A 12,806-nucleotide genomic window follows, 5' to 3' on the forward strand; every position below is an offset into this window, starting at 1 on the left:
GTTACATTAGACAATAAGGTGTGTGAGGGCGGAGCTTCCTACAGGCGATATAGGCGGTTGCCTAAAAATCTAAAACGGTCGGTCGGTCTGAGCCTCAGCTTTAGGTGTTCACAGTCAGAACATGCTAGAGCGCTGTGCATTGATGGGTATCGGTCAAGTGTTTATAGAATTGAGCGTTGAGGAAAGAAAGACTAACGTTAGAGAACTATGAAGAGGCAAAAGCCATCCGGCCATCCAGTATAAAAAGAGAAGAAAAGAAGAAGACGAGAAACATGCCAAGGTGAAAGGTATGCAATTTTGTACAACTTCCAAGACCTGCCACACCAAATCAAATCAAATCAAATCAAATGTATTTGTAAGGCCCGAAACACACGTTAATGTCCGCATGGGCCGGACACGTCTTCTTTAAACAAGTCAAGAAGAAACATAACAATAAGTCAAGAACAAAACAAGAACACCATAATGTCCAACAAATTTCAAATAAATGCAAAATAAATGAATGAATGCAAACACTCCCAGACATACCCCACGCGAAGGTAAGGAAAAACTCACTAAAACCTAACAATAGGAAGAAATGCACCACAGGCAGTGTGGAGGAGAGAAACCTTAGAAGGGCCATTCAAGGGGGGATCTCCCTTCTTGGATGTCGGTGATAGTAGTGTTGCAGACTGACAGTTGGTAAGCATGCACTCAAGTGTGTAGTGAAACACAGATGAGTGCATGCAATAACAACTGAACATTTAGAAAAATTAAAGATAGAGCTGATAGCGATAGCAACTGAACATTTAGAAAAATTAAAGATAGAGCTGATAGCAATAGCAACTGAACATTTAGAAAAATTAAAGATAGAGCTGATAGCGATAGCAACTGAACATTTTGAAAGATTAAAGATAGAGCTGATAGCGGATCTATTTGAGGCACAGGGGCGGCGCAAAGAGGGTCGCGTCCTCCCCTCTTCTTCTGTGCATGCAGATAGGAAGACCCACACAGTTAGCCTAGCTTAGCGTCATTCACTGGAAGTAGGTTCCCAAAAAGTTGGCGTGTTCCTTTAAGTGTCTTGCTCGAGGACACTTTGACGCGCTGCCGGGAGGAGTTGGAATCGAACCGGGAACCTTCCGATTACCTGGCGGCCGATCTTGCTCTTGAGTTTACTTTTTCAGGGACAACTTCACGATCGCGCCAGTTACCGCAGAGGCTAGTTTGGAAGACTTGGCAATTATTTATTAAACAGACTGCTTGCATTGCGGTAGAGAATTGGTCTCAAGCATAATAGAAAGCACATTATTTTCACACCATATGTTCAGGTTACAGTTGAGTTGAAGGCTTGAAAGAGAAACTAGTTGGGCGGCTAGGTGGTGCAGCGGGCAAGGCGCTCACCACAAATGCTGGAGACGCTGGGTTCGAGCCCAGCTCTCCACATTGCTTTCAGTTTGGCTGGTCGTTCGTACTAATATATTTGGCAGTATTAGGGGCTGGGAAACTGATGGGTGGGGATCGGGCGTTGTGGACAGCGACTCCTACAGGTCAGTTGGTGCGCCTGCGCAGTAGAATCAGGAAGCGACGGGGGTGGCGTCTCTCCAAAGCGCAGACCCCTGACGCTGAAAGATCGTGCTGTGCAGGTGAAAAGATGCGATGGCTGCTACCTCGAGTACCGGAGGGGACTCATGCAATGTATGGCTTCGTCCACATTCGTCTGTGGCTGGTCTGCCGTTCTGCAGCTGGATACTATTGGTTTGTTTTGGCAAAATTCTTCTGCTCTGTGTGACAATAAATAAATGAATGATGATATGCAATTTAAAACCAAAACTAAGGCCTCAGTATGAGTTTAAGACGTGAACATGGTCATGTTTGTTGAATAGCGTCTGTCTACCACCACAGAGACAGTGGGATCGAATCCAGCTGTGGTGCTTCCGGGTTGGCCGACCGTCCATACTAACACAATTGGCAGTGTTAGCGGGTGGGAAACCCGGCGAGGGTGGGTCTTGGTCGCCTATATTCGAATACCAACCGTTTTGAGCGTTTTGCTAATCTGATTGGCCACTGACGTTTCTGGTCATGTGACATGTGCACCAATCGTGTGACGGCAAGTTCTTTCGACGGTTAAGCTTAGGCACTCTTTCGAAGTTGGTTAAGGTTAGAGTTTGTCTTAGAGCATGGCGATAGAACGCCAGCCCTGATTCCAAACTCTAACCTTAACCAACTTCGAAAGAGTCGCCTAAGCTTAACCAGTGATTGGGCGCACATGTCACATGACCAGAAACGTCAGTGGCCAATCAGATTCGCAAAACGCACAACACGGTTGGTATTCGCATAGACGCGGGTTGTAAACAGCGACTCCTACAGTTCGGTCGGGGCGCCTGCACAGCAAGGGAAGGATCTGGAGAGGGTAGTGTGACCTTCCACACGTTACACTCTCCCAGTGAGAGTCCGCGCTGCCAGGTGAAAAGAAGCGGTGGGCTGGGTACACATGTGTCGGAGGAAGCATGTGATAGTCTCCGCCCTCCCGGACCGACGGTAGCCGGTAGGGGGTAGAGTGCGCAACGACCAGGAAGGGGATTGGGAATTGGCATAACGACTAACATTGGGATGGGAGAAAAACGGAAAAAGAAGGGGCGTAGTGGGCAAGGCGCTCGCCACGAAATGCTGGAGACGCTGGGCTCGTCAGTTCGAGCCCAGCGCTCCACATTTGCTTTCAGTTTAGCTGGTCGTCCATACTAATACACATTGGCCGTATTAGGGGGTGGGAAACTGATGGGTGGGGATTGGGCGTTGTGGACAGCGACTCCTACAGGTCGGTTTGTGCACCTGCGCAGTAGAATCAGGAAGTGTCGGGGGCAGCGTGAGCCTCCCACGCGTTACTCCTCGCCACTGAGAGATCGAGCTGCGCAGGTGAAAAGATGCGACTGCTGTTACCTCAAGTACCGGAGGGGACTTGTGCTATGTATGACTTAGTCCACATTGCAGCCGGCTTGTGGGAGGCAAGAAACAGCGTCCGTGACAGGGGAGGGTTGAATTGGATGATACGAAATTGGGATGGGAGAAAATATAGAAAATGGGAGAAAAAGTGGATAAAAAAAAAATTGCATATCATCATTCATTTATTTATTGTCACACAGAGCAGAAGAATTTTGCCAAAACAAACCAATAGTATCCAGCTGCAGAACGGCAGACCAGCCACACTCTCCGACCCAAATGCATTTCCTTTGATTTAATTATACATCAAATGATTTATGTCAAGGATTGCAATGCCTCGCTTGAATGAAGTTAACTTTTCACCTGAATAACGTCAACATTCAGGGTGAATGTAATGTGAGAAATTGGGATAAAAAAAAGATAAAAAAATTGGGATCGGGAAAGATCGGTATCGGTAGATACTCAAAATCACATGATCGGGATCGGATCGGGAGCAAAAAAATGTGATCGGGACATCCCTAGCTGTAACCCATCTCCCATTGGTGGCTCATTGGTGACATAGCCTCCAATATATTAGCCTTGACTGAAATCAAGGAAACTATAAAAGAAGGAAGGGTCATCACCTCAGATTAATGCGTTCTATGCTCTGCCAGACTTTGGTGCCAGTTCTATTGAAGCCTATGGGAGATGCATGGAGAGGCAAAATATACCAGCTATCTGAGGAAATATAGCAATTTATAAAATTGTAGCTAGTTATCAATGCAACAAATTGCTGATGATTCTGACATCCGAGGTAATAACCTGTTAAAATGACAGGTCATGGAGACGGCTGATCCCATTCAACTCAATGTGGGCCTGACGGAGAGTTCCCACACTTGGACACCAATGTGCGTCGTTCACACGCCACACACAGTGACGTGATGACCCTACCTTCTTTTACAGTTTCCTTGACTGAAACCAGGACGTGAAAGGTCCACTACAGCACAGCCGTCTCCCACACACTGGTTCTGGTCTCTGGTGTGAGAAGCAGTGACTCCAGTGGTGCTGCACACGTTCAGGTCAGCCATCTGTACTCCTGTTGAAAACACTCAGGGCAGCGCTTCTCAAACTACGGGTCGTGGCGGGTAGGTGACAGTGGGGTCCAGCATTGGCAAAATAATTATAATAAAATACCTTTTAAATGTTTTGTTTAATGTTCTGGCAACATATTTTGGCTAAATATGCCTCATTTAGCTGTAATAAAATGTTTCTAATAAATATGCATGATCAAGTTCAACAACGTGTGCTTTTATTTTGATATTCCTTAATTCCACGTTGAAATTACGCAATACATTAAGTGTGGGGTGGCCAAAAAAAATCCTAAATAAAATGGGGTCGTGGTATAAAAAAGTTTGAGAACCCCTGCTGCCATAGAGCATCCAGCAGCGCACTTTCCAGTCTTCCTGTAATAACGCTATGATGTGTGTGTGTGTGTGTGTGTGTGTGTGTGTGTGTGTGTGTGTGTGTGTGTGTGTGTGTGTGTGTGTGTGTGTGTGTGTGTGTGTGTGTGTGTGTGTGTGTGTGTGTGTGTGTGTGTGTGTGTGTGTGTGTGTGTGTGTGTGTGTGTGTGTGTGTGTGTGTGCATGTGCACTGCACTGTGGGCTGGTGAACAATCCTATGAGGCCCATCTCCAGTATCAATTAAAGTCAGCAGACCACTCCACTCCACTCTCCACTCCCAGGTTTACCCAGCTCTCACACAACTCACATGGCAGGGAAAACATTAATATAAGTAAGGCCTCTACCCCTATCTCTCTCTCTCTCTCTCTCTCTCTCTACTCTCTCTCTCTCTCTCTCTCTCTCTCTCTCTCTCTCTCTCTCTCTCTCTCTCTCTCTCTCTCTCTCTCTCTCTCTCCCGCATCATCTTTCTCTCCCTCTCTGCCCCCCCTCTCTCTTCCTCCCTCCCTCCCTCTCTTTTTGTCAGCTTTCTTTTTCTTCTCTCTCTCTCCCCCTCTATCTATCTCTGTGTGTGCGTGTGTGTGTGTGTGTGTGTGTGTGTGTGTCTCTCTCTCTCTCTCTCTCTCTCTCTCTCTCTCTCTCTCTCTCTCTCTCTCTCTCTCTCTCTCTCTCTCTCTCTCAGGGAGAACATCACCATCACGAGGAGAGAGAGAGATGATAACAACAATGAAGCAGTTGGAAATCAGGCTGATTGTCAGTGCAGCCGGTGCCGGGGACGAGGGGAGGACTAATGTAATTGTCGGGGCCCTTGTCACTGTTGATACAGGCTCTTCAGAAGGCGGGGTGATTTAGCTAAAAGCTATCTCCAGGCCAAGTAATTAGAAACACCATTCAGGTGTGAGCATTAGTGTGAGCCGCTCCACCGTCTCCACACACAACATGCACACAGACACACAAACATATATACACGTTCAGATACACACACATAAAGCTTTAACACGCCACTCTGGGTGTTATTCAAACCATTAACAGGGAGCATGGTGTTCCAGACAGAGAACAAATGGCTGAGTGTGTGTGTGTGTGTGCGTGTGTGTGTGTGTGTGTGTGCGTGTGCGTGTGCGTGTGCGTGTGCGCGTGTGCGTGTGCGTGTGTGTGGGTGTGTGTCCATGCATACATGTGTGTTTGCCTTCATGTATCATCATAACTATCAGTGGATTGTACCAACTGACACCATGCTGTCTAAGACCGAACTCAGATAGTGTAACACACTTGACTTTGCTGAAGCATCCGGCCTCTTTCGATCCCCTGTTGTGACTCCATGCACTCCCATTAAATCAATTAAACCAATCCAACGCTCAGTTCACAACAGAGGAGAGAAAGGTACCCGGCTGCCCGTAGCTCAGTGTGCACTCACTTCAGAGGGACTCTAACCTACGTAATGTAAATGAGGATGAAACGTGTAGGATTGTTTAGCTATATATATCTAGGCCTGTCCCCGACTAAGGATTTGTATAGTCGACTTTGATTGGCCCAAATATGCCCATAGTCGACTGGTAGTCGACTACCCCCCCCCCCCCCCCCCCCGAATGCAAAAACAATTACATATAAAAAAAATTATAAAGTATAAATATATATATATAAAAAAAAATTATTATTATGTTTTTTTAATCATTCCATTTGGGCTGTGGGGGGTGCTTAATGTCTGAAGGAGTCGACTGAAGGCTTTTTGTCCTCTGCGAAACCAAGCAAGTGGTCCACTGATGGATACATCTTGATATTTGTCTAGTCTAGTGTGTTCATTAGATGGGTGAAATCCTCTTTCAGTGCCTCTGTGCCCATTTTATTAGGCAGTTAGCCTCGCTGGTATGCCCGCCATTAGCGTTAGCCACGCTTCTAGGCCTCTTTGCTTTTGGAAAGAATGATATAAAAAATATTTAATTATAAAAAAAATATATATATTATATTTGCATTCGACTAAGAGGTTGGCAGTCGACTACGGCTCCTTTCGATCGATTAGTCGACTATTCGACTAGTCGAGGTCAGCCCTAGCTATATCTAATCAATGTAGGGTTTGTCCCACGAAGGCCCATTACCAGACAGTGAATGGTCAAAAGCGAATGGTCTTAAAATGAAGGCACCTTCAAACAATTCAGTTAAATGGAATGTGTGATATATGTGCAGATATAGCGAATTGTCTAGAGCAGAGAAACGCTTAGGTAGGAGAAGAGGGTGGTACAAGGGGGGGGGGGGGATCTGTGGGTGTCGAGGGGGGGAGGGGATGTTGTGGGTGGGTGGTTTTTTGAGCGGGTGAATGTCTGGGTCTGAGTAGGGCGATGGGTATGTCAATATATTAGGTCTATAGATGGTATTCCTGTGTTGTGCCTTAATACTGGGATTGCACGGGTATCTCTACGTGGAGGTGTTGGTGCACACCCTAGTGTTAACTGGTGCTAGTGGAGGGGGAGCCAGAGTCACCAGAGCCCTGTTTCATGTACGTGGTTCAACTAAGTCGATCAACATGTCCATTATCCAGCTTCAGTTAACCCGATGTTCAAAGCCGGGATTTTCCTGTTTCACAAAGGAGGATTCAGTCTCGTTAACTCAAGCCAGACTTGAGAGTCAGGCTCAAGTCAGGCTAGATGCGCGCTCCCGTTTTAGGTGGAAAGCCAGCACGTATCGATGGCAGAGACCCTGATTCTCAACGGCATTGATTGATTAATTGATTTAAGACTTTATTGACAGATTGCAATAGGCTCAATCGCCTCGCCGACAAGTTAAATGCGTTATCTATAGGCTAATTCTAAGTCCCTCATTACCTCAATCAATCAGATTATATTTCTTTAAACTTGCCTGCTGGATTGAATAATCAAATGAGATCTTGCTAGCGAAAATAACTAGTTAACTGTTATACAGAATTACGAGACGGCTTTCTTGCCCATTGATTGATGTATAGTCAATATTTAACTTATCTCCAATGTGGTCCAACGGGTTGTTCTTTTGACTTCCACACGGACGACCCGGGTTCAAGACCGGGGTCCTTCTTTTTGCAATATAGGAATAATTCAATTTGGTGCACGTTGAGAGCTATATAAAGAATGACATCCTCAATGCATGTAGATTTATAATATTTTAACTTAAAACCAGGCTACTTTGGCGTATAATCATTAATATTATATTCAAAAAAATCATATTGGAAACATGGGGATTTGAACCCCGGTCGGTGGATTGGGAGGCTTGAGCACTACCGCTGGGCCACTGGGCCAGATGGGATAAATTCATTGTTTATACATTAATGAACGAGAGACCCGTGTTTAGAATATCCTTTGTTTTGAATGAAGTTTATCTCTTTATCCTCATTCATTAATGTGACGTCAACGGCTCATTCAATTTCTCAAATCCGTCAAACAGCGCATCTCATCAGACATCTTAATCCCAGTTACAATTAAAATAACCACATCATGTGTACATCGCACGAGCGAGCGCCACCGTCGCCACGGTATATATAACGTGCATTATTTAGGACAAAGTGAATTTAATATCAGCATTTTGGGTCTATTTTACATTTCAAAAGCCCCCTCTGGAAGAATGGAGCACAAAAACGTAATTCAGAATGGTATAATGCAGATCGTAGACTGTGGGAATAGTTTCAGGAAACGGGCTGTCACTTCTTTGCGGGGGCGTGGCGATAGTTCAGGCTAACTTGAACTTGAACTCTGCTTTCGACCAGGCTCAAACTTTTGGATATGTTGTCATGGTGATTTGGAAAATCCAGGTACATGAAATCGGAAAGTCCGGCTAACCCAGTTATCCAGCTAAAGTTATCCGGCTAACTCAGTTATCCAGGTACAAGAAACAGGGCCCAGAGGGACAGCCAGCGGAGACTGCGAAATCCCGTTTAGAAAGAGCGTATTTGGGCAAACTGCCCCTACCCCAGAGTCTGATGCATCCACCTCTACAATAAACGGGCGTTCTGGGTCTGGAAAGATGAGAACAGGAGCAGACGAGAACCGCGACTTCAACGCACCAAACACTCTTTCAGCAGCAGGAGCCCACTGGAAGGCGACAGGAGAGCTGCCACAGAACTATAATTGTGGATAAACCGGCGGTAGAAATGGCAAACCCAGCAGCTTCTTCCGGGTGGTGGCAACAATCCACCACCGCTTGAACCTTAGCAGGGTCCATCCGACTGCGTCGGGCTCCTGAACCCCAGGAATTACCCCTCAGCAGCATGGAACTCACACTTCTCTGCCTACTAATAATAATAATAATAAAGTATTGTTCTACTAAGACCAAACCGAGCGATGAATCGACAAATCGCCTATGAGGGGGCAGCCCTAGAATGATCACACTTTATGAGAGGAGAGACGAAGGCAAATTACCCTGTTATGATGAGAAAGACAATTCAAAACAATTAGCAGAGCCAGCGGAGGGGGACAAGTCTGTGTTTGGGTAGAGTCATAGGGGGACAACGTTAACACCCTCCCCCAGACCACCCTCTTACCTCTTACCTCCCTCCCTCTCTCTCTCTCTCTCTCTCTCTCTCTCTCTCCTCTCTCTCTCTCTCTCTCTCTCTCTCTCTCTCTCTCTCTCTCTCTCTCTCTCTCTCTCTCTCTCTCTCTCTCTCTCTCTCTCGCCTATTCATGCCTCTATGATCTAGAGCAGGGGTGGCCAATGCGGCTCTTTGCCCGTCAATGTGCGGCTCTTCCACCCATAAAAGAATATATATATATTATATATTTTATTTTAACTTTTTTTTTTACTTTTTTTTTTTATATATATCACTCATTCCATAAGGACGTAGAATAAACATTTACAGTTTTTTTTTAAATGGTCCATTTGCATGTTCTTGGTATCTGAATCTAGGGACATATATGGATCAGTGTCAGAAATAGTGTGTCTGTTACTAGGCTTGAGTAAATTGTAATGAACCAAAGGAGAATATCTATTCTATTTAAAAAAAATTAAATAAAAATCTTTGACTGTGAATAACACCATGCTAAAATTTACCAGACCTGAAAAATCTAAGCAAATGAATAAAGGGAAGATGATTAAACAGAAGGTTTTGTAGATACAGTACTGAATTCTGCCATCTTTTTTATAATGTAAATTTCTCCACCGCTTTATCGTATTGCAACACCGTTTTTTGCAAGACGTTCACAGAAAGGTAGAGAAACTAACTGCGTTCTGTTTTATGGCAATAACGTTCAGGTTTGTGGGAGATAATCCCAAAAATAAGAGAAATAAAAAAGTAAATCCAGAAGTCAGATGATTGACACGGGCTGGTGTGAGCTGGGTAGGGTAGTTTTTTGAAATTCGAAAGCCCTGAGTCTCTTCCTTCAAAAGACTACACTCACTTTTGGCTGTGCCACTTCCTCCTGTCAATATGCGCCGTTTTCCGACTCAATGCCCTGAGATTTCTATAATCTTATATTTCACTAATAACAGTTAAAATAATTGGTAAACAAACGTAATGCTGAAAATATACACTTTTACTGTATATCTCGGGCTTAAGAGGTTAACCCTGTGAGGCCCAAATTAAAAAGACATTAGCAACTTCAGAGGCCAGAGGGTGGGACATATAAACACATTTACTATCAAATAGCATTGTGAGGCTGAACAACAGGACCAATTGACTATACATGTGCTTAAATTCTTTTAAAACAAACATTCTTTTTTAAATGGCTAAAAGTGATTTTGTAATTTTGCAACCGTGGGTCTCACAGGGTACTTTTAACCCTGTGAGGCCCAAATAAAAAAGACATTAGCAACTTCAGAGGCCAGAGGGTGAGACCTAAACACATGGTGCTGTGACTGAAAAAAAAGGTTGAGAAACGCTGGTATATGGTGTGGCTCTTTGTGGTACCACAGTAATTTTTGTGGCTCTTAGTCTCTGACTGGTTGGCCACCCCTGATCTAGAGGTAGTTTTTGATTGATAGTGTTTATTTATTTGTTTTTAACTTCACGTCTCTACCTCATTGGATGTGTGTCTTGGATTCATGTGTGTGTGGATGGCCTTGAATGTATGGAGGAGGATCTTGTAATCTATGCAGTGTTTAATGGGAAGCCAGTGTAGTTGGCGTAGGACGGGGTGATGTGACTGATGACAGGGGTTATTATACGGGCAGCAGCGTTCTGGACCAGTTGGAGCTTCCTCTTTCTCCGGCGAGAGCATCGATCTCATCGAAGAAGACGATGCCCACGGTTGTGGAGCATGATGGCCGCTGGCACGAAGGACTGGCCAAGGCGGTTAGTGGAGTATCGGGGGGGTATGAGTCTGTGGCTGAACGTGCTCCTCATCTTGACTAGCTCCTCACAGAGGGAGTGGGAGGGATTCTCCAGGATAGCGGCCAGCTTCCTTCTCATCCTCCTCCAGTTCGACTCCCACCTCAGAGCTAGCCTTCCTCACCAGCTTGTTCAGTTTGTTGGTGTCCCTTGAGTTGATGTATACAACTGCAAAAACTACAGACTGGTAAAACAACTGCAGCAGTCTATTGTACACATTGAAGGACCTGAGTCTTCTCAGGAAGAACAGCCTGCTCTGACCTCTCCTGTAGACAGCCTCTGTGTTGTCCGACCAGTCTAATTTGTTGTTCAGGTGTACTCCAAGGAACTTGTATGGCTCCACCATCTCCACCTCATCCCCTCGGATATGACTTCCTTTAATCTGTAGACCATATTTGTTAACACTTTGATTACCACTGGTGAACATGGTAAAACGCTGTTAAATGCCACCACCGACTTCAATGATAGCCACACACCCACGCCTCCACACTGTGTAGTGCCGAGAGATGGGAGTCGGAGACGGTGGCTCGAGGCAGAGCGAATAGTATTTATTGAGTACACCTACATGATACAGTACGTTACTGGAAAGCTAAACAGAAACTGCCACCTCGGCGCGTGCGGAAAACCAGGGGCGGGGAGGGAGGGGCGGCGCACGCGCCCTCGTCCTCCCCGACACCCGGGGGCACAGACGTCGACGAGGTCCCCGGCGACTCAGTCGTAGGCGGGTCCCGGGGTAGCGGCGGACGGCCTCGGTGGGGGGAGAGGGCCAGCTCCAAGGGCTGGGAAATGTCTAAGTGGGCGGATTTAATCTTGTCGTGGTTGTACCCCACCTCAAAGGCGAGCCTTCGCCAGTCCTCAGGGACCTGTGGGCTAGGATGTCCGGTGGAGAGGTCACACAGCAGCGTCGGACCCGAGTCACCAATCGCAACGTCCTCCAGGCGTAGACTGGAATCTGCCGTCCTGAGGGCCTGGATGTCGTGGTCGGAGGCCTGTTGACGTAGTCGAGGTCCGGCTGTACAGCTCCGATGACGACTCCGGAGAGTCTGCGACTACGTTGGGCTTCTCGGTGACGTGTCGCATATCCGCGGCGCACTCGGAATCGTACGTGAGCTGTTGTTGTCGTGCCGACCACGGCTCCGCTACCTTTGACTCAGAAAACGTGAGGGGTTTGTGGTCGGTGAAAGCCGTAAGAAGGCCGCCGTATGTCGCCTCATTTGCTCATTACTCAGCTTTGAAGAGGCCCTCTTTCCCGTCTTCACAGAGATCCTTCAGAGCGATGTTCAGGAATTTGTGCCGTACGTGTTCCAGGTGTTGTCCCTCCTCCTGGAGATCCACCTCAACTCCATCCGCTCCTCATACATGGCTCAGTTCCCCCACCTGCTGCAGCCACTTCATTGACATCGAGGACACGCCTGGTTACCAGACGGCTTTCTCCCACCTGGCCTTTGCCGGGAAGAAAGAACATGACCCCATTGGAGAAGCTGTTGGCAACCCTAAGATCCTGCTGGCCCAGTCTCTCTACAAGCTCTCCACCGCCTGTCCAGGACGGGTTCCCTCAATGCTGAGCACCAGTCTGAACGCAGAGGCCCTCCAGTTTCTGCAGGGTTACCTGCAGGCAGCCACCATACAGTTGGTGTAAAAATGAAGAGCGTCAACCTAATTAGACCCATTCTGTTGCCCCCGGGCCGCACTAAAGACCTTGTTGTGACTAAAGGAATTAAAGACTTGGCAGATTTGGTTTGACTTTGTGGCAGATAAGATGGAAACGTCGTGAATATGGGTATTCTGCTTGGATTTGAGATGTTCTCTGACATAGATTTTTTAAAGGTTTATTTTGCTTTCTTTTTTCATGGAGTGTAAAAAGGAAAAGAAATATGGACATGAGTTGACCTCACTGAATTACTTTCGTTGGCTTAGGTTGGGCTTGTGTAGTGATTGTAATGGTACATAATTCACCCACGGAACTATTGTTAGGAACATTCTAGAACATTAGGTCCGCACGAACATTCTGGAACATTTGTGATGATGTCATGGCAGACTTTCTAGAACCTTAGTTCTGCCCGAACATTCTGGAACGTTGGTGATGATGTCATAGTAGACCATGCTGGAACGTTGGTGATGATGTCATAGTAGACCTTCTAGAACCTCTAACATTCTTATTTAAGTGGTGGCAG

At 46.2% G+C, this 12,806-nt stretch overlaps 1 protein-coding gene across 1 annotated transcript in view; it reads left to right on the top strand.

Annotated features, from left to right (window-relative positions):
• LOC311225901 (26S proteasome non-ATPase regulatory subunit 4-like) overlaps window positions 1–12,271 on the top strand; it is a gene marked incomplete at both ends in the record, with an annotated part of 140,084 nt that extends 127,813 nt beyond the window's left edge. Inside the window, one exon of the mRNA XM_084311292.1 lies at window positions 12,001–12,271. Coding sequence (XP_084167418.1) covers window positions 12,001–12,271 — 271 coding nt within the window. The remainder of the gene's footprint in view (window positions 1–12,000) is intronic.
• Between the last annotated feature and the right edge of the window lie 535 nt (window positions 12,272–12,806).

Source organism: Notolepis coatsorum, assembly GCF_963971535.1.
Source record: "Notolepis coatsorum genome assembly, chromosome: 3".
Taxonomy (NCBI): domain Eukaryota; kingdom Metazoa; phylum Chordata; class Actinopteri; order Aulopiformes; family Paralepididae; genus Notolepis; species Notolepis coatsorum.